The following is a 26673-nucleotide window of genomic DNA, read 5'->3' as shown; positions in this document are numbered from 1 at the left end:
AGCTCTCACCATGGTAACATCATCCCTGCTTCAGAGGAAAACCACTCTAATTCGTCATGTACTTCAAGACAAGGCATTAGACTAATTCCAATTTTCATTTTACAATCTATCCATAACATTCAGTATACCTGGCAGTAGTAAAGATTTAATAAAAACATTAATATTTCACAAGAAAGCAATATTAAAATCAAAGCTGACTCAATTTACATGCAAACTGATTAATGCCAGGGATATAAAATCAAGCTGACCCACCTTACAGAAAATCAAGATAGTGATGAAGACATAAAAAAACAATGACATCACAACTGCTTAAGAGTAAATACTCTCGACTCAATATAGAAACAATTATATGTTTAATATTCACAGGATAGCTGGAAGATAAAGCAAGAAAAGGCTTTTTTAAAAATAAAACCAAGAATATAATTTCAAGATTTTTATTATTACTTCTATTTTGTAATTCATCATATATAATTCTGTTTTATTTCAGTGATGGATTATTAATGCCACAAAAATTCTTTTTTTTTTAAAGATTTTATTTATTTATTCATGAGAGACAGAGAGAGAAAGACAGAAAGGCAGAGGCAGAAGCAGGATCCCCGCTGAGCAGGAAGCCTGACGCGGGACTCGATCCCAGGACCCCAGGATCATGACCTGAGCCGAAGGCAAATGCTTAACCATCTGAGCCACCCAGGTGCCCACAAAAATTCTTACTTAGAAATAAATACACATCTCCAGATGACAAAAGTAAAATTAAATATGATTTTTTAAAAGGTTAGAAATTAATCAGTTATTACCACAAATAAAATTTTACTATGCTACATATATCATTAAAATCTTCTTATAAAAGCTAGTAAACAAGTATTATCAACTTTGTAAATTAAATTAAAAGATCTAATAGCTGTCAAGTAAAAGATCTACTACCTACAGCGTATTAAAATGCCAATGCTCATTTTAAAAAGATCTAATAGCTGTCAAGTAAAAGATCTACTACCTACAGCGTATTAAAATGCCAATGCTCATTTTAAAATATTCATTTTTAGATGACAAACCACAAAAGATTAGCAATTCAAACTGTCAATAAAATCATAAAACCGAAAACTTTGTATATAAGAGTCTAATAAAACCTAACTGGTTTATGGTATAGACTAACAACCAGACGATCACTTCAGTTTGATCAAAGTTTGAACCTCAAACCTTAAATATACATAGGTTTATATTAAAATAAACAGCTAATTTTTTCTTTGAAGAAAATACCCATTTTCTCAAAATATTTAAATATTTTGTCAAATAAAGCTTACATTTGAAATTTTTAAAAACGCTTTGTGAACAAAATAATATAAGTAAGTCACCTTTAAATAAAAATCAGTTATTTCTGCATCAACAACAAAGCACATGGGGAAACCAAAAGGCAGCATGTGATAAAGAAGATAGTAAACCCCCGAGAGGGTTGCCAAGGGGGAAAAAGCTGAGACATGGTACTGAAAACAAGGAGAATGGTTGAAAATCTTTATAAGGAACATTTAAACCTCTAGGTTCCCTCCTCCACCCCAGGCAAAAGGTAGGAGATACCCTTACCCTGTGGAAAAACTGAAGGACGAAAGCTCTAGTTCAGAAGATTCAAGTGTAACAGAAGAGGAAAACTGAAACCTGGAGAGTTACTGAAAAGTGGGTCCCTGACCCATTATCTTCTCTATTCCAAGAATGCTAACAGCCAGGCAAATGCAACCAAGGAAGAGCCTGGAGGCTTGGTCTTTGAAGAGGCTAAAGAATTCCAGAGAAAAGAACTAAAAGATTCTAACATTTGGATAACTCCCAATTTAAAAATAAGGGTGAAAAATTTACACATATTTTAACATGATAAAAATATACCATAAGGTATATCATGTTATTACAGTATAGCACATTAATTTGCCGTAAGTATCCATCACTTACCCTGCCTGCACTTAATCATTAAAGCTGAGTTCATTAAAGGTTTTAGATTTCCCCAGAAGAAAAATTTAGAAATGTTGCCAAATTTTACATTAAAAATTAGTTCTTGGTCTGATTAAGGTTCCTAAATTCTCATTCAGAACTTGCTTTCAATAGAAAGCCTAACAAAGGAAGGTAATTTACAAATCACGCAAGGACAGAATCAGAAATTACATTGGGTATTAGGCTCTACAGCTATTAGTCAGAAATACCACATCAAGCTAGGTAACTATGGAAGGTTGAAAAATGGCCCCCAAAGATAATCGGGAAAATTTATCCAAATAGTATAATATTAATACTGTGAACAGAAAATGGTATTGCTTGACCTAATAAGTAGTCCTAAAATTAGATATGATGAAAATGAATCAGGGATACTAAGTTATAGTAAATATACTGCCTTTAAATAGTGTAAAACGAGGCCCACACTTAGTTGGTTGAAATAAATAGACTTTCTCTTTCTAAACTGAGAGAATAAATAAAAGCTGGAATGGAACTAAATTTCTCATTGTGTGATGCACTGTCATTTAATGCTCTGACTCTGGACCATCTAAAATCACATCTCTCACCACTGGAAGCTACATCTGTCTGTAATCAACTCTGTTCTTACCTCGTTATACAGAAAACTTAGAGCTGCTGAAAAGGAAAATTAACGTCTTTCCTTTGGATATGCAACAGCAATCAGAAAAAGGCCATTTTACTTGGTGAAGAAAAGGAACTTGATGACAATATGTGAGCACAGTGGTTTCAATCCCAAAGAATTAGGTGAAAGAAAAAACTTAAGTATTCCTTCTTTGAAAGCAATAAAGAGAAATCATAAAAGTTATGAATTATTAGAAAAACAGATCTTAAACTCTGCTTTCTTTAGCAGAATATCATGAAAGCAATGTTTGATAATGTCATTCAAGTTCACCTACTTAATAGAAACTTATATTTTCATTTTTTAAAAGAGGTAAAAAAGTCACAAATCTCTGTGTAGAAACCAAGTATAGTCTCACCTGTGGCTTTGGTAAATCAAAAATTTGAAAATGGAATACAGAGGACCCCTCCTGTGGTGGTGGCCCAAACGAAGGACAGAGTAAGTAAGAACAGAAAAATGAGACTGAAATTGCAAAATTAAAATCATAAAAAAATAAATAACACTACCAAGTTGCATATAATGAAATTTTGCATGTGAGCGAGAAAATTGCTCTCCTGAATGGATTCATGCTAAATTGGAGCCTATTCTGGATGGCAGAGTTAATATATTTTATACTCAGAATACCCTCTAGAAGATTTAACACAAACACAATAGAAATGCAAAAAAAAACAAAACTACCACAGAATTAAATAGAACGGGTGTACATGTGACTAAGTACCACATCCTTCTTAGAGCCAGATGCCAATCTATCAATTAACAGTGAAGTCCCACTAAAGGGCCCACTACAAACACTGTGAAAGGTATGCATCTGTGGTAAAAATTAAGACAGATAGAGTTGACAAAGTGTACTTTTAAGGAATAAAAAACTAGATAGAAAATGTTCATGAGAAATTACAATTAGAAATGAAACACATTAAGAAATAGGTTAAAATCATTAAAATTTCATGGAAAATGAAAAGAATTAACCAAGGATTAATAACTAGTACAGTATAGTGTTGTGTCATCAATTAAACTTCTACAAAAATAAGTAGTTGTGAAATATTTTTTAATAACAAAATGAGTATAGATATATGCTAACCTAAGGATCGGAAAGGCTAAATTAATAAGAAACCGACAATTTCCACTGATGAACAAACTGTGACCCTTTCAAAGCCATTCCACATACTATGTAATCTTAATTTAGCGTGCAAAAGTAAAAATTCTAGGGGCGCCTGGGTGGCTCAGTCGTTAGGCGTCTGCCTTCGGCTCAGGTCATGATCCCTGGGTCCTGGGATCGAGCCCCACACTGGGCTCCCTGCTCCGCAGGAAGCCTGCTTCTCCTCTCCCACTCTCCCTGCTTGTGTTCCCTCTCTCGCTATGTCTCTCTCTGTCAAATAAATAAATAAAATATTAAAAAAAAAAAAAGTAAAAATTCTATTGGAATGATGGCAGGAGAAAAAATTAATAGAAATACAGTCATATAATAATGATCACTATTTCATTTATTGCAACAGTATAAATTTCCTTTTAAGAGATACATTGTTTTCAGGAAAGTAATATAAAAGTTTATTCTTTCTCTTATTAAGAATTCTTTATCCAATACATTCTCCCCAATACTGGAAGGAAGAAGGAATTCTTAAGTGTTAATTTATATTCACATACATTGATCATCATATGATCATTACAGAACTTCAGAGCTAAACTATTATAGCTTATACATTTTATAGATGAAGAACAGGAGAACCAAAGAGATATTAAGTGCCTTATCTTAACCAGAGACCAATTCTAACCCACTGGGAAGTCTCTGAGAAGAATATGCAAGTAGCAAAGCTCATATTATTGTTTCATGAAGAATAAGTGTTTGCATTTGGGATTCTGCAAGGAAACAAGTGAGAATTTAAAGAAAGTCACTGAAAAATTTCTTAAAAGAAAAAAAAGATCAAGCATAAATTAGATTATACATATGCATGTGCAACAAGAAAAATAAAACAGCTATAAATTTTTTAAAATGTTTGCATATATTTCTTTCTGTTGTCTGATTCCTGAGGCTAGGATTTCCAAGTACTATGTTAAAATAACATTGGTGAGAGTGGACATCCTTCTCTTGCTCCTGATCTTAGAGGAAAAGCTCTGTTTTTCCCCATTGAGGATGCATAGCTGTGGGTTTTTCGTATATGGCCTTTGTTATGTTGAGGTATGTTCTCTCTATCCCTACTTTGTTGAGGGTTTATATCATGCATAGATGTTGTAGTCAAACGTTTTTTCTTCATCTATTGAGAGGATCATATGATTCTTAGCCTTTTTTTTCATTAATGTGGTGTATCACAGTGATTGATTTAAAACTGCACCAAAAGCCATAAGATACCTAGGAATAAACCTAATCAAAGAGTTAAAAGACCTGTATATAGAACACTTATGAAAGAAACTGAAGATGACATAAAGAAATGGGAAAACATTCCATGCTCATGGATTGGAAGAAAAAACATTATTAAAATGTCTATACTATCCAAAGCAATCTATACATTTCATGCAAGCCCTATCAAAATACCACCAGCATTTTCCACAGAGCTAGAACAAACAATCCAAAAATTTGAAAATTTGTATGGAACCACAAAAGACCCCAAATAGCCAACATAATCTTGAAAAAGAAAAGCAAACCTGGAGGCATCACAATTCTGGACAAGTTATATTACAAAGTTGTAGTGATCTAGACAGTACAGTACTGGCACAAAAAACAGACACATAGATCAATGGAACAGAACAGAAAACCCAGAAATGGACCCACAACTACATGGTCAACTAATCTTTGACAAAGGAAAGAATATCCAACAGAAAAAAAGACGGTCACTTCAACAAATGGTGTTGGGAAAACTGGACAGCAACATGCAAAAGAATGAAAACCGGACCACTTTCTTACACCATATGCAAAAATAAAATCAAAATGGATTAAAGACAGGGGTTCCTGGGTGGCTCAGTCGGCTGGGCATCTGACTCTTGATTTCAGCTCAGGTCATGATCTTAGGGTTGTGAGATTTCTCTCTCTCTCTCTCTCAAAAATAAATAAATAAATAAATAAATAAATAATAAATAAATAAATAAAATCTTTTTTAAAAATGGATTAAAGACATGTGAGACAGGAAACTATCAAAATCCTAGAGGAGAACACAGGCAGTAACCTCTTTGACATTGGCCGTACCAACTTCTTATAGATATGTCTCCTGAGGCAAGGGAAACAAAAGCAAAAATAAACTATTGAGATTTCAACAAGATAAAAAGCTTCTGCCCAGCAAAGGAAATGATCAACAAAACTAAAGGCAACCTTCAGAATGGAAGAAGATATTTGCAAATGACGTATCTGATAAATGGTTAGTGTCTAAAATCTATAAAGAATTTATCAAACTCAATACCCAAAAAACAAATAGTCTTGTTAAAAAATGGACAGAAGACATGAATAGACATTTTTCCAAAGAAGGCATACAGTTGGCTAACAGACACATGAAAAGATGCTCAGCATCACTACTTATTAGGGAAATACAAATCAAAACTACAATGAGATATCACCTCACATCTGTCAGAATGGCTAAAATTAACAACACAGGAAACAACAGGTGTTGGTGAGGATGCAGAGAAAGGGCAACCCTCCTACACTACTGTTGAGAATGTAAACTGGTGCAGCCATTCTGGAAAACAGTATGGAGGTTCCTCAAAAAGTTGAAAATAGAACTACCCTCAGATCCAGCAACTGCACTACTAGTTATGTGCCCAAAGGATACAACAATACTGATTCGAAGGGATACATGCACCCCAATGTTTATAGCAGCATTATCAACAATAGCCAAATTATGGAAACAGCCAAAGTGTCCATTGACTGATGAATGGATAAAGAAGATGTGGTGTATATATTTACTATCAAATTTTGCTCAGCTGTAAAAAAAAAGAATGAAATCTTGTCATTTGCGATGACCTGGATGGAGCTAGAAAGTAGTATGCTAAGCAAAATAAGTCACAGAAAGACAAATACCATATGATCCCACTCATATGTGGAATTTAAGAAACTAAACGAATGAACGGTAGTGGGGAAACAGAGAGAGACAGAGAGAAAGGGGAAACCAGAAAACAGACTCTTAACTATAGAGAACAAACTGAGGGTTATTGGAAAGGAGGTGGGCAGGAGATGGGGTAAATAGATGACGGGGATTAAGGAGGGCACTTGTGATGAGCACTGGCTGTTGTATGTACTAAATTCTACACCAGAAACTAATTTTACGCTGTATGTTAACTAACCACAATTTAAATAAAAACTTGAAGAAAAAAATGTTTGCCTATATACTGGTAAAATATAAAATAGGTCAAATCTGAAAGACTAGGGGGAAAACCTAATGATATATTTTCATTTCTTTGATGAACATTTTCTAAGACATATTGGGCCAAACACTATCTTAGACACTGGACATATAGAGGTAAATAAGAAAGGAAAGTACTAATAACCTTGGAGAAACCCACAGTATTTATAAGACAAAAACATAATCAATATTTACCTTGTGAGGTGGTAGCTACTTCTTTACCTACTGTAAGAAACAGCAAGGTTATCTTGGAGATCTTTTTTGCTTTGAGAATAATCATTTAAATGATCTGTCTTAGTTATAAAAAATATTTAGCAATTAAGTAACAAGTGTTCAAGAGAAAAGAGAAAAAAAAACTTTTTTTTTTTTTTGGCCTTCACAAAAGCAAACCACTCCCTGTAAGTCCTATGAAATGAAGAGCAGGGGAAAGACTGAATATGCACAGGAACCCAAGATCTCATCAAGGCCCTAACTGCTGCTTCTTTTCAGTCACAATATTACATCTCTCTTGGTCTGGTGGCCTCAGAATGAGATCAATTGGCCTCAAAGAATCTGAGAAACTCCTTGTCAGGGAAGATCCAGATTCATGACTAGGACCTAGACTGTCATGAGAAAGATTTGCTTGTAGACAAAGGTGTATATAAGGCTAGAAGTCGCTTTGATGAAGCCAATTTAACAGTAATGACAGAGGGGGCGCCTGGGTGGCTCAGTTGGTTAAGCGACTGCCTTCGGCTCAGGTCATGATCCTGGAGTCCCGGGATCGAGTCCCGCATCGGGCTCCCTGCTCAGCAGGGAGTCTGCTTCTCCCTCTGACCCTTCTCCCTCTCATGCTCTCTGTCTCTCATTCTCTCTCTCGCAAATAAATAAAAAAAAAAAATCTAAAAAAAAAAAAAAAAAAAAACAGTAATGACAGAGGAATAGTTTTGTGATGTGCATATATATGTGTGTGTGGCCCAAAGAACTAAAAGAGATTAAGTGCTCATGCCTAAGGTAACATAGAAGAAAGCCAGAAACTACTTTTCCATCTCCTCTATACCCTCAGAGACTACCATCAGACTAACAGGAGTAACTTAGAAATACCTATCTTCAACAACATCAATATAGAAATGATGGCAGCAAATGCACAAAAGAATACAGTCAATCTATGAACTCATCAGAATTTCACCTTTCCAGAACCTGGTGGCTAGAATCAGGATGCTTAAAATGGAATAAGTTTAAAATCTCAGGGCACAATTACTTACTAGGAAGTAAAAAGGGATCCTTGCAGTATTATACTGCACTGTGGTTCATTTCTTCAGAGGAGAGAAGGGGCCAAGCTATTTCATTTGAATAATAAAGAAATATAATCTTTATTTTGTTTCCCAAGCTGGGAATTTCCAGGATAAGGACACTGAAGAGAAATCCCAAGGAGAGAAAGCTATGCAGCAGGACTAGAGAATGAAAGACTTCAGAGGGAATGCCTTCAAATAAAAACCAAACTGGATATATTACTTGATAAATTTGACTGTATTGAAAAAAAATTTTAACAGTTCTTTTAAAGAGTTTAAGAGAAGAAGTAGTGATAATCATGACAAATGAAAATATAAGGCAATTCCTAACTTCAGGTAAAAAAGTTTTCTATGAAAATATAGTATTATACAACTTGACTCAGATGTGAACAATATTTATGTTACCACAGAAATACAAATACTGAATATTCATTTGACCAAAAATGTGATATAATTATAATGGGATGACAGAAGGAGAAGGGGTGATTGTTGGAGGAGTGAAAGAGCTCAATCCTGTTCTTCAACAGCAGAGAGTAGGCAGATCATGTATAAAACAGAAAACCAAGAAGAGCAGCATAAACAGATTTTGTAGAAATAGGGAGGGAAAAGAGAAAAAACACACAGCTAAAACAACAGAAAATAATTACCTCCTAGGAGTGGCACTTTGAATGTGGGGGAAAAGTAGAAGAAGAGACTGTTCTATTTTTCAGTAGAAGACACGATATTTTGACTTTTAAAACCATGAGCATGTATTATTATGCATTACTTGGAGTTTACAATATTTTTTCCATAATATTACCTTCTTTATTTTGAATATACATAAAAAAAGGAAAACTGTAAGAAATAAGGTAGCATAAATCCTCAAAAAACTATTACATTCAGATCCAAAGATATATTAAAAATTACATATAACATGATTAAGTAGCATTTATGTCAGAATGTAAGGCTGGGTCAACATGAGAAAATCACTGTAATTTACTACATGAATGTCATAAAAAGGGAAATGGCATGGCAATCTCAATCAATAGATACAGAGAAAGCATTTGTTAACTCCCAAAACCTACTTATGATCGGGAAAAAAAAAAAACCTTTGTATGAATAGAAATAAAACTTTCTTAGCATGATAAAAGCTCTCTAACAGAAATCTGCCAAAAACATACTTAATGGAGAAAAATTAGCCACATTCCCTTTGAAATTAAGAATAAGGTAAGAGGGGCAGCTGGGTGGCTCAGTCGTTAAGCATCTGCCTTCAGCTCAGGTCCTGATCCCAGGGTCCTGGGATCGAGCCCCGCATCGGGTTCCCTGCTCAGTGGGGAGCCTGCTTCTCCCTCTCCCACTCCCCCTGCTTGTGTTCCCTCTCTCACTGTCTTGCTCTGTCAAATAAATAAATAAAATCTTTAAAGAAAAAAAAAAGAATAAGGTAAGAATGTCTCCCTCTCCTCCACCCAATAAAGTCAATATTTAAGCCAGTGCTAGAGGTCCTGGCCAATATGTAAAATTAGACAATTATTAGAACTAAAAGTGTTCAGCAAGATTCTTGACTCAACAAATCAATCAACAATGTGGCAATACATTAGAAGTACCAAATAAAGACACCATTTACTGTAAAAATGGAAAATAATAAATATCTAGAAATTAGACAACAATTAAAAACTTACATTCAATTAGAGAACAGAAAAAGACCTGAAGAGAGCTAAACCTTATTCACTGAGATGATTTAACATGGTAAAAACATCATTTTTTTCCAAATTAAATTCAAAGCAATTCCAATTGAACTCCTAACAAGAATTTTTTGGTAACTTGACAAACTATTTCTGAAATTTCTATGTTAAACCAAATGTCCACACATATTTAAGAACAGAGAGACCTGCCTTACTAGATATCAGTTACAAAACCACTGTAATAACAAGTGTGGTTATTTGAATCAAAACAGACTAATACATCAGCTGACTTTCCTAGACTCATGTGTCAGGCCATTTCTCTTACATATACCAAAACCTCATATACACATGGACATGAACCATGAGTTTAACAAAGTAAAATTTATTGCAATTACTGTTATTCTTAGACTTGATTTCGTTCTAGGGAGATCAGGCCTAGAAAATACTGGAATTCAAAGATCTAACTTCTACCTTCCAGAGATATTTCTACAATTTCTGTCCCCAGCCTCTAACTCTCCTCCATCACCTCTTCCCTTGACCACAGAAGAGCTTCTCTCTACCTGTTTGGCAAAGGGGACTGGAAGGAAGACAGAAGCCAATCACATATCACATTATATCTAAACTTGCATATTAAAGTTCTACTATATATGTAAAAACATATATACTATTTAATACACAGTCTTCAAAAATATTAGTTTCCTTCCCTTTAATGTCTCTCTATACAACTTCACAGCTAGCCCATATCCTAATTTCTAAGGATAGAGTTACTGAAGGAAAAAATGCAGCATATGAGGCAAACTACAGCACATGATGAGGTGTAGTACATGAAATACAACTCTTTCCTATAGAGCAGTTTTCATACATGAACATGCATTTAAGTCACGTGGAGAGCTTGTTATAGCACAAGTTGCTGGATTCCATTCCCAGGGTTTCTGATCAGTAGAACTAGGGTGAGCTGCTTTTTTTTTTTCCTTAAAAATTTTGTTTATTTATTTGAGAGAGAGAGCGCACAGAGCAAGAGAGAGAAAGCACGAGCAGGTAGAGGGGCAGAGGGAGAAGGAGACTCCCCATTGAGCAGAGAGCCCAACGCGGGGCTCAATCCCAAGACACTGGGATCGTGACCTGAGCTGAATGGGGGCACTTAACCAACTGAGCCACCCAGGTGCCCTGGGTGAGCTGCTTTTCTAATAACTTTCTGGGTGGTGGTAATGTTCCTTGTCCACAGGCCACATTTTGAGAAACAGTGCTCTATTAGAGCACAGGTTGTCAAATGAGGGCAATTTTGCTCTCCAGGGGAAAGTAGGCAGTGAATGTATATATTTTTGGTTGTCACAACCTGAAGCGATGGGATTGGGGGAAGAGGTAGTATCGGTACCTAGTAAGTACAGACCAAGGATGCTGCTAAACACCCTATAATACACAGGACAGCTCCCCACAACAAAGAATTATCTGGCAAAAAATGTCATTGGTGCTAATGTTGAGAAACCATGCTATCAGAGTAAAATGTAACTTACTCCAAATATATGATTTGACCATTCAGTTAGTGCAAGTTCTTCAGTGAGTTTCAGAAATTTGACATGCAATATTATTTATTATTTATTAAAATTATATTTTCTTCAAGTATTAAAAATTCTTTGAATTTCACTCATCCATAACAAATTTTAGAAATATTAATATTTAAAGGTATATTGGGCTACAGAAAGAAATAAGCATTTATGTAATGTTATTGGTAGATTTCTAGTAAAGAAATATAAATTAACATTCATTTTGCAAGAATTATAAAAAACTAATTATATCAAAAGACTTTCTTGAAAAATAATGATCAATGTTTATTTCTTAAGTTGAGTAAAAAGCAAACAACTGTTCGTTTTACCATTACATATATTTAGTATAAGTGAAATATCTTGTAATAAACAATTTATTTAAGGATAGGCAGTGATCGTAGCAGTAATCAATCCTAAGATAATATATCTCACGAAAATGTACTTTATATATACATGCATGTGTAGATACATATTTATATCCATACAACACACTACAAATGTGTGCGCATGCGCGCGCACACACACACACACACACACACACACACACGAACTTACTCCAATAGGCTGAAAAATAAGTCCATCCATTTCATGGCTGACTTCTTTGGCAAAATTTCCTTCAAGTAACTATAAAATAAATACACATATTTTTACAAATACAATAATAACTTAAAGAGTATTTTAATTTTTTGCAAACTTTACAAAAATTTCTTATTATATAAGCTTTAAGAACTGAAATACAAAATGGGGAAGGTATGTGATACAGAGGGATCTAGGTTAACATACTGCAAGATTTTTTTTAACATATAAAGACTGTCACTCCATGGCAGGCTAGGTACCTTGAACAACAGTCATAACTAAAACAACCAAAATGATGGATAAAATATTAAAAATATTTTTAAATGCATTGATGAGCCAACATAAAAGGAAGGATGAGAGAGGCCAAAAGCAAAGTGAAAATAGAAATTCTGAGAAGTAATAAATACAGGGAACAAAATATAAAACATACACAAAAAAGGAAACTGCAGAGAAACTTGCGAGGGATAGATGGAGGCTGGGGGGCAGGGGAGACATCCCCTGAGAATCTGTAACCTTAAGTGAACTCAGACATGGGATCACAGTCCAAAAATATATTATCTGTGTCTTCCCCAAACCCACCAGCAGAGGATTTTTTAAAAAAATTTTTTGTCCTACTTTTTGTTCTGTTGTCTTTTTTATATTTTTTCAAGCACAGAAATGCATTACAAGGGATACACAGTATAAAATACAAATGACAGTTTTTTTCAATGTCATTAAAGAGTAGGTATAGCCCCAAAGCTCTCTCATTAGTTCTGAGCAAGTAGTTTTAAACGCTTCTTTCACAGATTTTTATTGTTTTGAAGAACTGAACATGCGTATCACTGATGGAAGCCCTAAACATTGATTCCTATATTTCAGAGAGCCAGAATCTGACCAATTTACAGCACAGTCAGGATAGGTCTGGGATTCAAATACATTGTATCCAAAATTTTGGATATGCTGTGTCTGATACATCTTTTTAATCACAATCACATCCTCTTGAAACCACTTCATCTACAGGGAGATTTGTATTCCAAAAGCAACAACCAAAATTTCAAGTTTATTTCATATGCAACAAAATCTGTGAGTCTCCTCCCAAACTGGCTTCATCTTCTCTGCTACTTCATTCTTCAAAATCTGTAATTTCTCTAAACTGAAGGCAGTTCAGCAAAGAAAAACAAGAGCAATCCTACTTTCTAACAACTTTAAGAGCACTCTGGGTTTGCATATCTAAATTCCCCTAAAACTGTAAAGCTCCTTAGTCAAATTCATAGGGACAGAAATTAGGGAGCCTGGGCGGGAGGCGGGGGAGGGGGGCGGCGAGGGAAGAACAAGGAGTTAGTGTTTAATAGGCACAGAGTTTCATTTGGAAAGATGAAAAAATCTGGAGATGGATAATGGTGATGGTTGCACAACAATGTGAATATCCTTAATGCCACTGAACTGTATGCTTAACGATGGTTAAAAAGTTAAATTTTATATATATTTTAACATAATTTTTTTATTTTTTATTTTTTTAAGACTTTATTTATTTGACAGAGAGAGAAAACACAAGCAGGGGGAGTGGGAGAGGGAGAAGCAGGCTTCCCACGGAGCAGAGACCCTGATGCGGGGCTCGATCCCAGGACCCCAGGATCACGACCTGAGCTGAAGGCAGACACTTAACAACTGAGCCACCCAGGCGCCCCAACATAATTTTTTAAAAAAACTCTAAGGCTCTTGAAGTTTCCTTTTTTGTTCTGTTTTTTCCTTTTACTACAACACTAAGAATTCTTAAGTGGGGAGCTGGCAAATTAGGAATCTTACAGCCATATTATCCAGAGTCTGGCCAAATGGGCAGAAATTTCAGGACAGTTCTGAGATTCATAGATTTGTCTCCAATGCACTCAGAGGTTTAAATGACCTAGTCAATTGAGAAGGCAATTTGCCAGAATAAAAAATTTCATGTGAATTAAAAACACTGATTTCTTATAAATTCCTTTTAAGAGAGGAAAAATAAACCCTAAGCATCAAAGAGTCAAAATATCACTTACATTCTTGCTGGAAATGTGGAAGGCAATGTTAGATTAAAACCTTTGTTTCATGTATGTGATATATTGATCCTAGAGGAAAAATTTTTTAAACTTGTATTCATATTGAGAAGCATATATATTAAGACCTTTGTGTTCTATTTCAACTTTTTTCAAATATCCATGAACTAATGAAGGGTAAATGTTCAAGCAAGACAGAAAAGTATAACCTTAATACTTCTTGTACCCTATCATGTAAGAAAAGGTAACCTGCTAAATTCATAGCACAAAATCTGCTGAGAAATAATGCAATGAAAACCAAATGCCACATCACCTTTAAAAAACAAAAAACAAAAAACACTTTTTTTTTAAGTAGGCTCCACACCCAACCTGGGGTTTGAACTCATGACCCCAAGATCAAGAGTTGCATGTTCTACCAGCTGAGGCAGCCAGGCACCCCTAAAAAACTTTTTAAAGGTTAAAAGAATTTGTCCTCCTTAATTGTAGGTACATCATTTATGGCAAATAAACATAGCTTTTCCATTCTTTGATCAAAAGTCTCAAATTCATATAATGGATCATCCCTGATACAAAGTATGTATAAAGTAACAGTACAGAGTTGGCAAGACTCTAAATAATATGATGTTACCTACTGCAGAAATGAAAATAACTTCATTTTTTATTTTACTCTTTTTATGAATCAGAAACCTTGTGGGTCAAAACAAGAAATAGTCCTTGTTTTCACTCTTGTTTACTCCTTGTTGATTACTCCAGACAATATGTTTTTTAAGATTTTATTTATTTATTTATTTGAGAGATAGTGACAGAGATAGTGGGAGAGAGCATGAGCAGGGAGGAGAGGGAGAAGCAGACTCCCCACCGAGCAGGGAGCCCAATACAGGGCTCAATCCTAGGAGAACCCTGAGATCATGACCTGAGCCAAAGGCAGACACTTAACCGACTGAGCCACCCAGGCGCCCCCCTCTCTTTTTTTTAAGACTTTATTGAGAAAGAGAGAGACAGAGATAGCGAGAGAGTCTTTCTTAACATTTACAGTGGCACCTATCATGTACCAAGGACCTATAATAAGTGTTGTGCTTGGTTCTTAACATATATACATTTAAAATACATAATTCCTCACAAGATATGTATTTGAGTTTTGTATTATTACTTAACTTGCCAGAAAAGGAAACTGAGGCTATCAGAGATTAGGTAACTACTTTCAAGTCAGACAGCTAAAAAACAGAACAGATTTCTGAGATGAAAACTTTAAAATGAGACAAGGAGAAATGAAAGATATAAAAAACAGTATCAGAGAAAAAGAACAATAATCAATGGGAATAATAATCAATGGGATTATCAGCAGACTGAACACAACAAAGGAAAGAATCACTGAAGAAGAAAGTACCTTGAAGAAGAAAAGTGTATTATTTCTTCCAACTGAAATACAAAAAGAAAACGGGGGGAGAAGAAACTGAGAATCAAAGAGCTGAGAGATTAAAAAGATGTAACATCTGTACAATTGGAGTGATTTTTAAAAAGAAAGTGATAAGGAAACAAGAACAATTGGAAGGAATAATGCTTCAGATTACTGCAAAATTAAACACACATTTGCACAAGCACACTTCCCAATAGTAGCCTAGAGAACAAGAAGGATTTAAGAAAAAAGTACACAAACCACAGTACGAAGGAAAATAACTTACATGCAGAGGTAGAAAAATAAGAATGACTGCAGACTCTTTGTCATGAATTATATAAGCTAGGAGATAATAGAATACCAGCTTTAAAGTACTAGTAGAAAAACTATAAACCCAAAAATCTTCAGCAAATGAAAATATCTTTAAAAAAATGGAGGCACAATAAAAAATTTTTTCCAACAGACAAAATCTGATAGAATGAATTTCCACCAGGCCGTAACACAGAATATTTTAAAAGAAAGTTTTCTGGTAGAAAAAATATGATACAAACAACAAAAACCTGTATCTAAACAAAAAATACGAAGAACATCAGAAATGGCTGAAAACTAGATATAACGGACACCCAGGGCTCCAAGATGGCATCATCTGTACCAATGAAGGAAAAGAAGATTATGGATGTCAAACTAGGAGAGCTGCCAAGTTGGATACTGATGCAGAATTTCATCCATAAAGGTACTGCTGGAGTGTTTCAAAGAGGTTACTACCAGTGCTACAACAAGAATGTCAATGTGAAAAAGCGGGGGACGTCACCAGGATTTCTATGGTGCTGGCAGTTTATGTGCTTTTCAACTACTGTTGTTGTTATAAGGAACTCAAACATGAGTGGCTACATAAGGACCACTGAAGAGGGCCCAGTGTGGAGGCACATTCTGCATTCCTGACCATCACTTTTGCCTGGCACCCTGAATCCTTTCATATCCTAATTGAGAATAACATCCAATAAAAGATGACTGGTAAAAACAAAAAAAAGAAAAAATAGAAAAAGAAATGGTTAAAAACTAGAATAAATATAAAATATTTGTTCTTCATTTCTTTAAAAGATAATTAAAGCAAAATATTAAAATGTACTGTGTGGTTTTAACATGTTTGGAAGCAAAATATATGACAGGAAATGGAATGACATTGTTGTATGGTTCTTACCCCAACTATAAAGTGATAAATTATCTAAAGGTAAACAGGGAAAGGTTAAAGAGACATACTATAACCCTTAGACCAACTCCTAAAATATAAAACAAAGATGTATACCTAATAAGCCTAAAGTAGAACTATATTGAAATCCAACCATTCTCAAGTAATCCAAATGACAGCAAGAGGGAAAAAAGGAAATGAGAACACACAGGCAAATAGAAACAAAGTAGTAAGATGGTAGGTCCACACCAAACTATAGTAATAATTACATTAAATTTAAATGGTACAAGCACCCCATTTAACAGGCAGAAATTGTCAGATTAGAAAAAAATAACCAAGAACCAACTAACTATATGCTGTCCACAATAAACCCACTTTGTATATAAAGATTAAAAGTAGAAGGGCAGATTAAATTTACACAATGTTATAGGTTAATTATACCTCAATAAAGCTGGATGGATGAATGGATAGATAGAAAGATAAATGTACAAGGATAGAAAAGGTATTAAATCCTAACACTGGGGCACCCTGGGTGGCTCAGTCAGTTAAAGTGTCTGCCTTCAGCTCAGGTCATGATCCCAGGATGCTGGGATCGAGCCCCACATCGGGCTCCCTGCTCAGCGGGGAGCCTACTTCTCCCTCTCTCTCTGCCTGCCACTCCCCCTGCTTGTACTGTCTCTGTCAAATAAATAAATAAAATCTTAAAAAAAAAAAATCCTAACACTAATGAAAAGAAAGCTGAAGTGGCTAGCCTATATTAATATTAGACAAAAAAGACTTAAGAACAAGAAATATTACTAGAAATAAAAAAAGACCTATAACAATCTTAAATGTATATGTACCTCAAAAAAAAAAATGCTTTTTTTTTTAAACTGACAGAGTAGATAATAAAAATAAGGCAAAAATCCTCAATTACACATGGAGAATTTAGGATTCTTCTCTGAGTAAATAATTCAACAAGTAGAAAAAAACATTCAGTAGAGGTGAAGATGTCTTGAAAACACTTATGCCAGAGTAGGCATTAGCTGGGTTCTAAACAGGGTATCTGGAGGTAGGCAAGGAGGAAGTCATGGCCAGCTACTGGGAAAGTCAGAGGCCTGTCCTGGCAGCAGTCCAAAGCAAAGCCACATGAAGCTGTAGCAAACCAGGGAGCCCAAGATGGCTGACAAAGGAGGCTGGAAATCCCTGACCAAATAAGGAAGAAAAAGCATGAAATCCTGGTCCCAAGAAATCCCCACCCCAAGTAATAAATATTCTACCCCCTAGTTAACAACTGTCAATACAAGATAGAAACCCAAACCCCCAGGCATGCAACTCTATTTCTGCCTCTATTTCTGTCTCTCTCTGACTCTCTCTCTCTCCCTCTCTCTCATTTGAGCTCATGGGATTAGGATGAGGCTAGCACTCTCATCTCTACTTTTCACCTAATAAACTTTCCTGCTTGTGTTGCTCATCCACTGTGCTTCATGTCTGTCCTTGAATTCATTCTTATTACAAGACCAAGAACCTTCAGTAACTCCTTTGTCTGGCTGGGTTGAGGTCCCACAGTCCAGGGTCTCCCCAGTTCACCCAGCAACACTTACAAAACACCAAGGAAGGAATAGTTAACCAAGGAGTCAAAAAGAGTTTCACACACAGTTAAAATAGCATGAGTTGAAAAGTCAGCTTTTATTTTAATAACTTAGCAGGTAATTTAAAAACTCACTTTGGTATTCTTTTGTCAAAATAGAATGTCCTACACTTTTAAGCTACTGTGGTTTTTTTCTCTTCTATACTTTAAGTAAAACTTATTTATGAGTTGCACTGGTATTCTTACATAAAAAGTACTAGCCTAAGTCTTTCTTAATTTATTGGATGATAACATCTCAATAAAAATAAAATTTCAAGCACTGTTCATTAGGTAGATATTTCCTGACTGCCTACTAATGTTAGAAATCCAGTTAGCATTAAGGATATTGGGGACCCAATGATAATATAAGCCTAGGCCAATATGCCTAAATAATACCTTAATTTTAATTCATTAGTAAAAACATTAAATGCAATGATGTAATTAGCCATTTCCTGTCAATCTTTCTACAGAAAGACAGTTCAACTTAAATTACCCAAGTTGTTTTTAAAATGCTTCTAACAAATTTCTTAAAAGCTATGTTACTTTTAAAATATAAAATTTTAACTGCAAAACCCTGGAGAAGCTTTAAAGTATAATATGTGGTGAATTATCCTAAATGAGGATACATTCCTTTTCAGAATTATAATCTTCTTGGGCGCCTGGGTGGCTCAGTCGTTAAGCGTCTGCCTTCGGCTCAGGTCATGATCCCGGGGTCCCGGGATCGAGTCCCACATCGGGCTCCCTGCTCGGCAGGAAGCCTGCTTCTCCCTCTCCCACTCCCCCTGCTTGTGTTCCTGCTCTCGCTATCTCTCTCTCTGTCAAATAAATAAAATCTTTAAAAAAAAAAAAAATTATAATCTTCTTATCTTCCTCCAGATTAAATTAGAAGAAAATTAGATAAAAGGTAAAATAGCAGACACAATTAACCAAAAAATTATTAATGAAGCATGATAGTGTGTCATAAAGTTTTATAAAATTTTAACCTGCTTACCTATGAACATAATCCCATCACTGGAATACCATCTGAAACATCCTAGAGAAGGCATGTAACTATCTATTGACCAAAACTTGGTGGAAATGACAAAAAAGTTTTATACCAGGTGATGGACTCTGAATTGGTGTTTTATGTGTCTATGAATCAGAAAGTAATTGGAAACCAAATCATTATAAATGCATAAGCAGAGAAAGATAATGCAAAAGAGCCGGCTTGAAATGAGAAACGTAACAAAACAGAAACTGCAAAGTTACAAAGCATAGAAAGGAACCTTTTAGAAATAAGTAAAATAATAGCTTAAGACTACAATGAAGAAGAAAATGAATCCACAGCGTAATTGAGAATGCAAATTTGCAACATCAATTCGTTAAAGTAAAGAAAAAGACACTAAGGGAATACTTAAACAAGAAAAGAATAAACTATCTCCACATTCCTGTTTTGGACTATTCTACTCACATCAAACATTTTCTGAGCAGATATCCCCACATAGCCCCCAACTGACTGCCTAAGAATACTCAATATAGTAGCTTATATCTACTTACTTAATTGTGCTTTCATAACTCCCTTAAAATTCATGGCTTTACTTCACCAATCCCCCCAAAATGGAAATTTCCCCTCAGCTGGATATTAGTGTTCATCCTTTTTCATTCCTAAAGGCTAACTTCTGGTTTAGGCTAAAATAACTCAGTGCTTCTGTACCCTAAATATTCTTCTAATCAGTACAAAATCAGTCTACAAAACTCATCCTTTTTGCTCACCAAAAAGCCAAGATCATGATCTCCTTTTGAAAACAATGATTTGATTTTCATTATTTACCACTGTTGATTCAACAACTATATCATTAAAGTTAGCTAATCAAAATATAAATAGCTTCATTGGCTCTTTCAATCCATACTACTACAATTAAAATTAAGCCTAAGAATTCTGGTGAATCCCACATGACAAGTTAGAAAATCTAAGAACAAAATTCCTCTAGGAAATATAGGTTCTTTATTATTTTTAGTAGCTGTTAACCTTACTTTTACCAAAATTCCCTCATAATTCTACAAAATAAAAGCCAACTCACCCTCATGGAACAAGCAAAGTCTTTGTGCCAGACTTCTTTCTCATCTCGTAACTGAGACATCATTCATTTATTCAACAAACATTCATTTGGTGCCAATAACTCACAGCGATTCTATCAAGTGTTTGAGATAAAAGAGATCTATCAGTTTTTATCCTGGAAGAGCTAGTGTCAGGGTCTAGTGTGGAGGTCCCAAACTCAAACATCTGTAGATGCCAGGCCATGAACCTGAACAAGACTGGGTATAAGACAACAGGGACTAGTAAGAACTATGATGAACGGGAGAGCACATCTTCATCTACAAGCAAACTCAAGGTTTTTTAAGTATTATAGGAGCTTCAACTTTCTGGAGCCTACCAGGGTTTATGACTTGTGGTTAATATGGATCTAAATATACATAAAAGAATCATTTTACAGTAAAGTGCATTTAATAGAGCTGTTTAAAGACTTCGGAGGGGCACGTAGGTGGCTCAGGCACGTAGGTGGCTCAGTCATTAGGTGTCTGCCTTCGGCTCAGGTCATGATCCCAGGGACCCAGGATCGAGCCCCGCATCAGTCTCCCTGTTCAGCGAGGAGCCTGCTTCTCCCTCTCTCACTCCCCCTGCTTGTGTTCCCTCTCTTGCTGTGTCTCTCTCTGTCAAATAAATAAATAAAATCTTTAAAAAAATAAAAATAAAGACTTCTGAGAAAATTAAAAAGTACTTATAATTTCATCTCTCATCCAGTTGTATCCAAATGTTTACTGAGTACTAATCATGTATCCATGAAAACAAAACAAAACAGATGAGAAGGAAGAGGTAAAACATCTAAACATTATATGCCGGCACTTTTCTAAGCACTTTACATATATTAACTCATTTTAGCCTCATAACGATATTATGAAATAGGGGCCATTATTATCCCCATTTTTTTTTAAAGATTTTATTTATTTATTTATTTAGAGCAAGAGGGAGAGAGAGAGACAGAGAGAGAGCGTGCTCTGGGGCACACATACAAGCAAAGGGAGAGGGAGAGAAAATCACAAGCAGATTCCACACTCTGCGTGGAGCCCATCACCGGGCTCGATCTCATGACCCTGAGATCATGACCTGAGCCAAAATCAAAAGTCGGCTGCTTAACTGATGGAGCCACACAGGCACCCCTAACCCCATTTTAAAGGTGAAGTTTAGAACTTGCTCAAAGTCACACAGCAAGGAACTGAGAATCCAAAATCATTCTGGCTCCAGAGCCCATGTTCTTAACTGCTTTTCTATGCTAGCTCATCACATTCCCAGAAATCTTCTCCTAATCTCTCATCTAGGTTATATGCTCCTTCAACATTGTCTCATAGCACCCTGCGCTTCCTTCTACCACAGGATTTTCCTCTTAATTGTCTGACCACCAAAGTGAGCTGTGGGCTTTTTGAAGTAAATAAAACCAAACACATATCATTGTTATCTTCAGCATCTTATAGTAATCTGGCACAGAGTAAGTCCTCACTTCAACAAATTGTACTGAATAAATATAAAATGAACAGCACAGTTCTGGGACCAAATAAAAACAAGCCAGGAGCACCTTGGTGGCTCAGCTGGTTGAGCATCCAATTCTTGATTTCAGCTCAGGTCATGGTCTCAGGGTCGTGAGACTGAGCCCCAAAAGTCAGGCTCCATAGCCCCATGTGGAGCCCACTTAAGATACTCTCTCCCTCTTCCTCTGCCCCTTCCCAACCCCAAACACATGCTCACTCTCTCTCTCAAAAAAATTTTTAAATAAAAATTTAATAAATTAAGTAAATAAATAAAAACAAGCCAATAGATATAGTTAGATAGAAAACACATGAAATAATATCCAGTGCTCCATGCAGAACGTTCCCTCTTTAATACCCATCACCAGGCTAACCCATCCTCCCACCCCCTCCCCCTCTAGAACCCTCAGTCACTGGGTGTTATATGCAAACAATGAATCATGGAACACTACATCAAAAACTAATGATGTAATGTATGGTGATTACATAATTAAAAAAAAACAAAAACACATGGAATTAGCCCAAGAAACTGTGTGAAATGAAAACATAAAAAAATTGTTAAAAGAAGTTTAAAAGCTGTTAATATTTGTACAAATTATTAAAGGGGTAAGATTATTTTTAAAGATTTTATTTATTTATTTATTTATTTGAGAGAGAGAGAGAGAGAGAGAGAGAGAGAGAAACAGCATGAGAAGGGAGAGGGTCAGAGGGAGAAGCAGGCTCCCCACTGAGCTGGGAGCCCAATGCAAGACTCAATCCCAGGACTCCGGGATCATGACCTGAGCCGAAGGCAGTCACTTAACCAACTGAGCCACCCAGGCGCCCCAGGGGTAAGACTTTTTAAAAGATGAAATCATCTCTCATTGTTAATAACCTTCTCATCAATCATTCCTTATTACTTTCATTATTGTCAACAGGGATAACACTAAAAGGGTCCTAACTGGTCTTGCTTATAGGTTACCTTCCTCCTTCCAAAATAATTCTACTCACCTCCACTAGAACTTTCTAAAATAATTTGTTATGTGTCATAATCACAACTAAAAAGCTTTGAGTGCTCCTCACTGCCTATATAGTCCAAGCTTCATTAGCATGGTTATTAAAGTACTTTTTTTTTCTGGGAAACCTCTCCTAAATGTTTTCCAGAATGTTTACACAGATTGCAGCTGGTAAAAAGTATAGGTAAATATTTCCTTTGTGGGTAAAAGAGCATGACCTACGAGTTTGGAAGAAAAATAAGCACTTTTAGAAAGAATACAAGAACAGAAGGGGTACTTAACCATAAACACATATGTAATGCAATAAAAATAAAATTAAACTACATAAGTGGCTGGTCTGAATGTCACAAGAAAAGAGACAAAAATTAGAGAAACAAAGAAAGAAGTTAAATATTTGTAATTTGAGCATAAAGGGGGAATCATTTTTATTTTTAAAATAAAATTTGGGCGCCTGGGTGGCTCAGTTGGTTAAGCGACTGCCTTCGGCTCAGGTCATGATCCTGGAGTCCCAGGATCGAGTCCCACATCGGGCTCCCTGCTCGGCAGGGAGTCTGCTTCTCCCTCTGACCCTCCCCCCTCTCATGTGCTCTCTCTCTCTCTCTCATTCTCTCTGTCTCAAATAAATAAATAAAATCTTTAAAAAAAATAAAAAATAAAAAATAAAATTTAAGACTTTCAAACAAAGAGCTACCTGGTAAACTGCAAAACAAAACTACATCTCATTCAAAAATACATCCTTTGTTTGAATAGGTCTGTACTAAAGAATTAACTTTACCGAAAGAGAGGTCTGGCCTTTGCCCTCTACTACCAGATGATCTCTAGGCCCCTGGAATGTATTGCCTGACAAGCATATCTTTGTTTGCCTGAGGTGTCCAGCCACCAGAGACTCTACAATGTGATTTACAATGGAGACTCTGGAACATGCCATATCAGTTCTGCCCTCCAAAGGAACTAGAGACTAAATCTATTAGCCCAAACCTCTTAGAAGGGCTGAAGACTAAAGGTCAGCCATGCAGGCAATATGTGACTGAACTACAATATGAAATTTGGACACCAAAGACTCCCTGGTTGGCAATACCCTTTGGGCACTGTCAATGTATCTTAGCCAGAAGTAGCTGTAATGCTGTCCATGACTCCCCAGGAAGAGACCACCAGAAGCTTCAAATTTGGGCCCCTCCCAGATTTTGTCCCATGCAGTTCTTCTTTTGTTATTATAAAACTGTAATGATAACTGCAGTGTTTTTCTGAGTCTCTGAGTCATTCTATTGAATTATCAAACCTGAGGGAGTCCCTGGGAACCCCAGAATTTGTAGACAGCAGGTCTGAAGCAAAGACGGGCCTGGGGGCCAAAACTTGTAGCTAGAGTCTGAAGTGAGGGCAGTCTTGTCCTGAGCTCATTGCAGTAAGTTTTTGTCACTAAACTTCTCTAGATGATACAATCTGGACTGTCCTCAAAGTCATAATGATCAGCAGGAAAGCATGACTTCCTTCATTGGGCATTACTGCCGAGAGGCTGTTCAAGAAGTGGCAGACTATAGAATGATGCCACAGTTCCTCTGTCGGTTGATGGGTAAAGTGACCCAGTTAGCCACCACACGAGATCTTTAAGAGACAATGAATATCTCTGGATGAGGATAACCCATACTGGGATGCCAGATCGCATTTATCTGTAAATTAAACATGATCTACAGCCTAATAAAGTAGAGAAAATGGTAGTAAGACCTTAGGAAATAAACTTTGTTTTCCACAATATAAAAACACATGTAACATTTCCCTTATTCTTTGTATCAATTTTAAACTAGCAAAGAAATATAAATAGAAATCATATAAAAATAGGACCTAAGATTTATATCTAAAATGCTGTATAAAATACTTCATGAACAAAATAGCAAAATACATTATACCTCTGTTACAGTGATTTTTCTTCCTATAAAGTTAGGCATTTAACAACAATTTAATGAACAAAGCAATTACATGGTTCACTAGAATTTTATATAACACTTTTTTTTAAAGATTTTTATTAATTTATTTGTCAGAGAGAGAGAGAGAATGCAGAAGCAGGGAAAGTGGCAGGCAGAGAGAGAAGTAGGCTCCTGAGAAAGGAGCCCAAAGCAGGACCCGATCCCAGGACCCTGGTATCATGACCTGAGTCGAAGGCAGACACTTAAACGACTGAGCCACCCAGGCGTCCCTTTACATGACACCTTTAAAGAAAACTTGCTTTCACTAATTATATTGTCATTAGTCTCCTATGTCCACGTTAAAATTCTTACCAGTTCTCTTTTATGCATCTACTTACAGATTCTTTCCCAGAAAGGTCTCAACCTACTTCAGCCTGGTGAGACATTCTCCACTTCTCATGGGGTACCCACATGTGTAAACAGTATAGGTGGACACATATGTGCACTCATAGTCCCTAGACTAAGACTAGAAATTCTAAGGACATGCAAAAAGAAAGGCAAAGGATAAAAATACACAAAGAAATGAAAATCCTTGTGAATGAGGAAAAGGAATGGGTACAACTAGTGGAAGAAACCCATAGCTTTGGGGTATCTGACACAAAATAATAGGTTTCAGAGGTAAGACTAAGCAAAGTATATTTTAGGTACTAGAAAAGCAATGCACTTAAACCAGTAACAACCCCATTCTGGATTTATTACTCCTTTGTTCTTAAGTATATAAAACTGAGTCATTCAAGATTCTACTTGAAAATAACATCTAAAAATATCTTTGGGGGTGCCTGGGTGGCTCAGTCGTTAAGCGTCTGCCTTCGGCTCAGGTCATGATCCCAGGACCCTGGGATCGAGCCCCGCATCAGGCTCTCTGCTCAGCAGGAAGCCTGCTTCTCCCTCTCCCACTCCCTCTGCTTGTATTCCCTCTCTCGCTGTGTCTCTCTCTGTAAAATAAATAAATAAAAATCTTTTAAAGAATAAATAAATAAATAAATAAATAAATAAATAAATAAATAAATCTATCTTTGGAATCCTCCTAGAATCAATAATAAAATCTAACTATAGCCTCATAAAACAATGATCTACAATACACCAATATTTTTAGAAAAGGTGACCCAAATATGTGAGCATTTAAACCTCATCTTTTTAAAGGGCTAGTACCCAAAATCTATAAAGAACTTATCAAACTCAACACCCAAAGAATAATCCAATCAAGAAATACGCAAAAGACATGAACAGACATTTCTCCAAAGAAGACATTCAAATGGCCAACAGACACATAAAAAATGCTCAACATCACTCAGCATCACGGAAATACAAATCAAAACCACAATGGGAGCTGAGGAGTCCAAGATGGCGGAGGAGTAGGAGACCTGAATTTCATCTGGTCCCAGGAATTCAGCAAGATAGCTATCAAAACATTCTGAACACCTGTGAACTCAACAAGAGATGGAAAAAAAGAATAGCTGCAACTCTACAAACAGAAAAGCGACCACTTTCTGCAAGGTAGGAGGTGCGGAGAAGTGAATTCAGGTGCTATATGGGAAGACAGACCATAGGGGGAGGCAGCCTCCATCAGCAGGCTACTAGCAAGTGATAGAACAGCAGAGAACAAAATTGAAACTTTTAGAAGTCTGTTCTGGTGAGGGACATCGCTCAGACTGCTAAACGGGGGGTGGAACCCTCGCTGGGACAGTGTGGTCTCAGGATCCTAGGGGTCACAGGAAGACCAGGGGTGCTTGAGTATGGCAGAGTTCCCAGGTAACTGAGCGGGGAAGCCGGCTGCAAAGAGTGAGCCCAGGAGTGAGTTCTTAGTTCAGGGTTGCCATAAACCATGATCCACAGCACAGTCGGGCCACTGCTCTTCAAGCAGGGGCTCAATAAGCAGCAGAATCTGCAAGACCACCCTTTCTCCTCAGGAGGAGCAGCGGAGGAGTCTGCTAGGTTTGGAGACTGGAAACAGTGTAGTCTGCCTGCCACAGAAAT

At 36.2% G+C, this 26673-nt stretch overlaps 1 protein-coding gene and 1 pseudogene across 2 annotated transcripts in view; one reads left to right on the top strand and one right to left on the bottom strand.

Moving 5' to 3' along the window:
• Positions 1–26673, bottom strand: part of RNGTT (RNA guanylyltransferase and 5'-phosphatase) — a 369854-nt gene that overhangs the window by 150504 nt on the left and 192677 nt on the right. For both annotated transcript variants that reach the window (XM_078055013.1, XM_036065178.2), the window contains one exon: positions 11956–12024. In XM_078055013.1, coding sequence (XP_077911139.1) covers positions 11956–12024 — 69 coding nt within the window. The remainder of the gene's footprint in view (positions 1–11955; positions 12025–26673) is intronic.
• Positions 16018–16286, top strand: LOC118518409 (ATP synthase F(0) complex subunit f, mitochondrial pseudogene; annotated as a pseudogene).

The sequence above is a fragment of the Halichoerus grypus genome, chromosome 9 (genome assembly GCF_964656455.1).
Source record: "Halichoerus grypus chromosome 9, mHalGry1.hap1.1, whole genome shotgun sequence".
Taxonomy (NCBI): Eukaryota; Metazoa; Chordata; class Mammalia; order Carnivora; family Phocidae; genus Halichoerus; species Halichoerus grypus.
The sequence above is the reverse complement of the archived record's forward strand: the minus strand, read 5'-3'. Positions and strand labels throughout refer to the sequence as shown.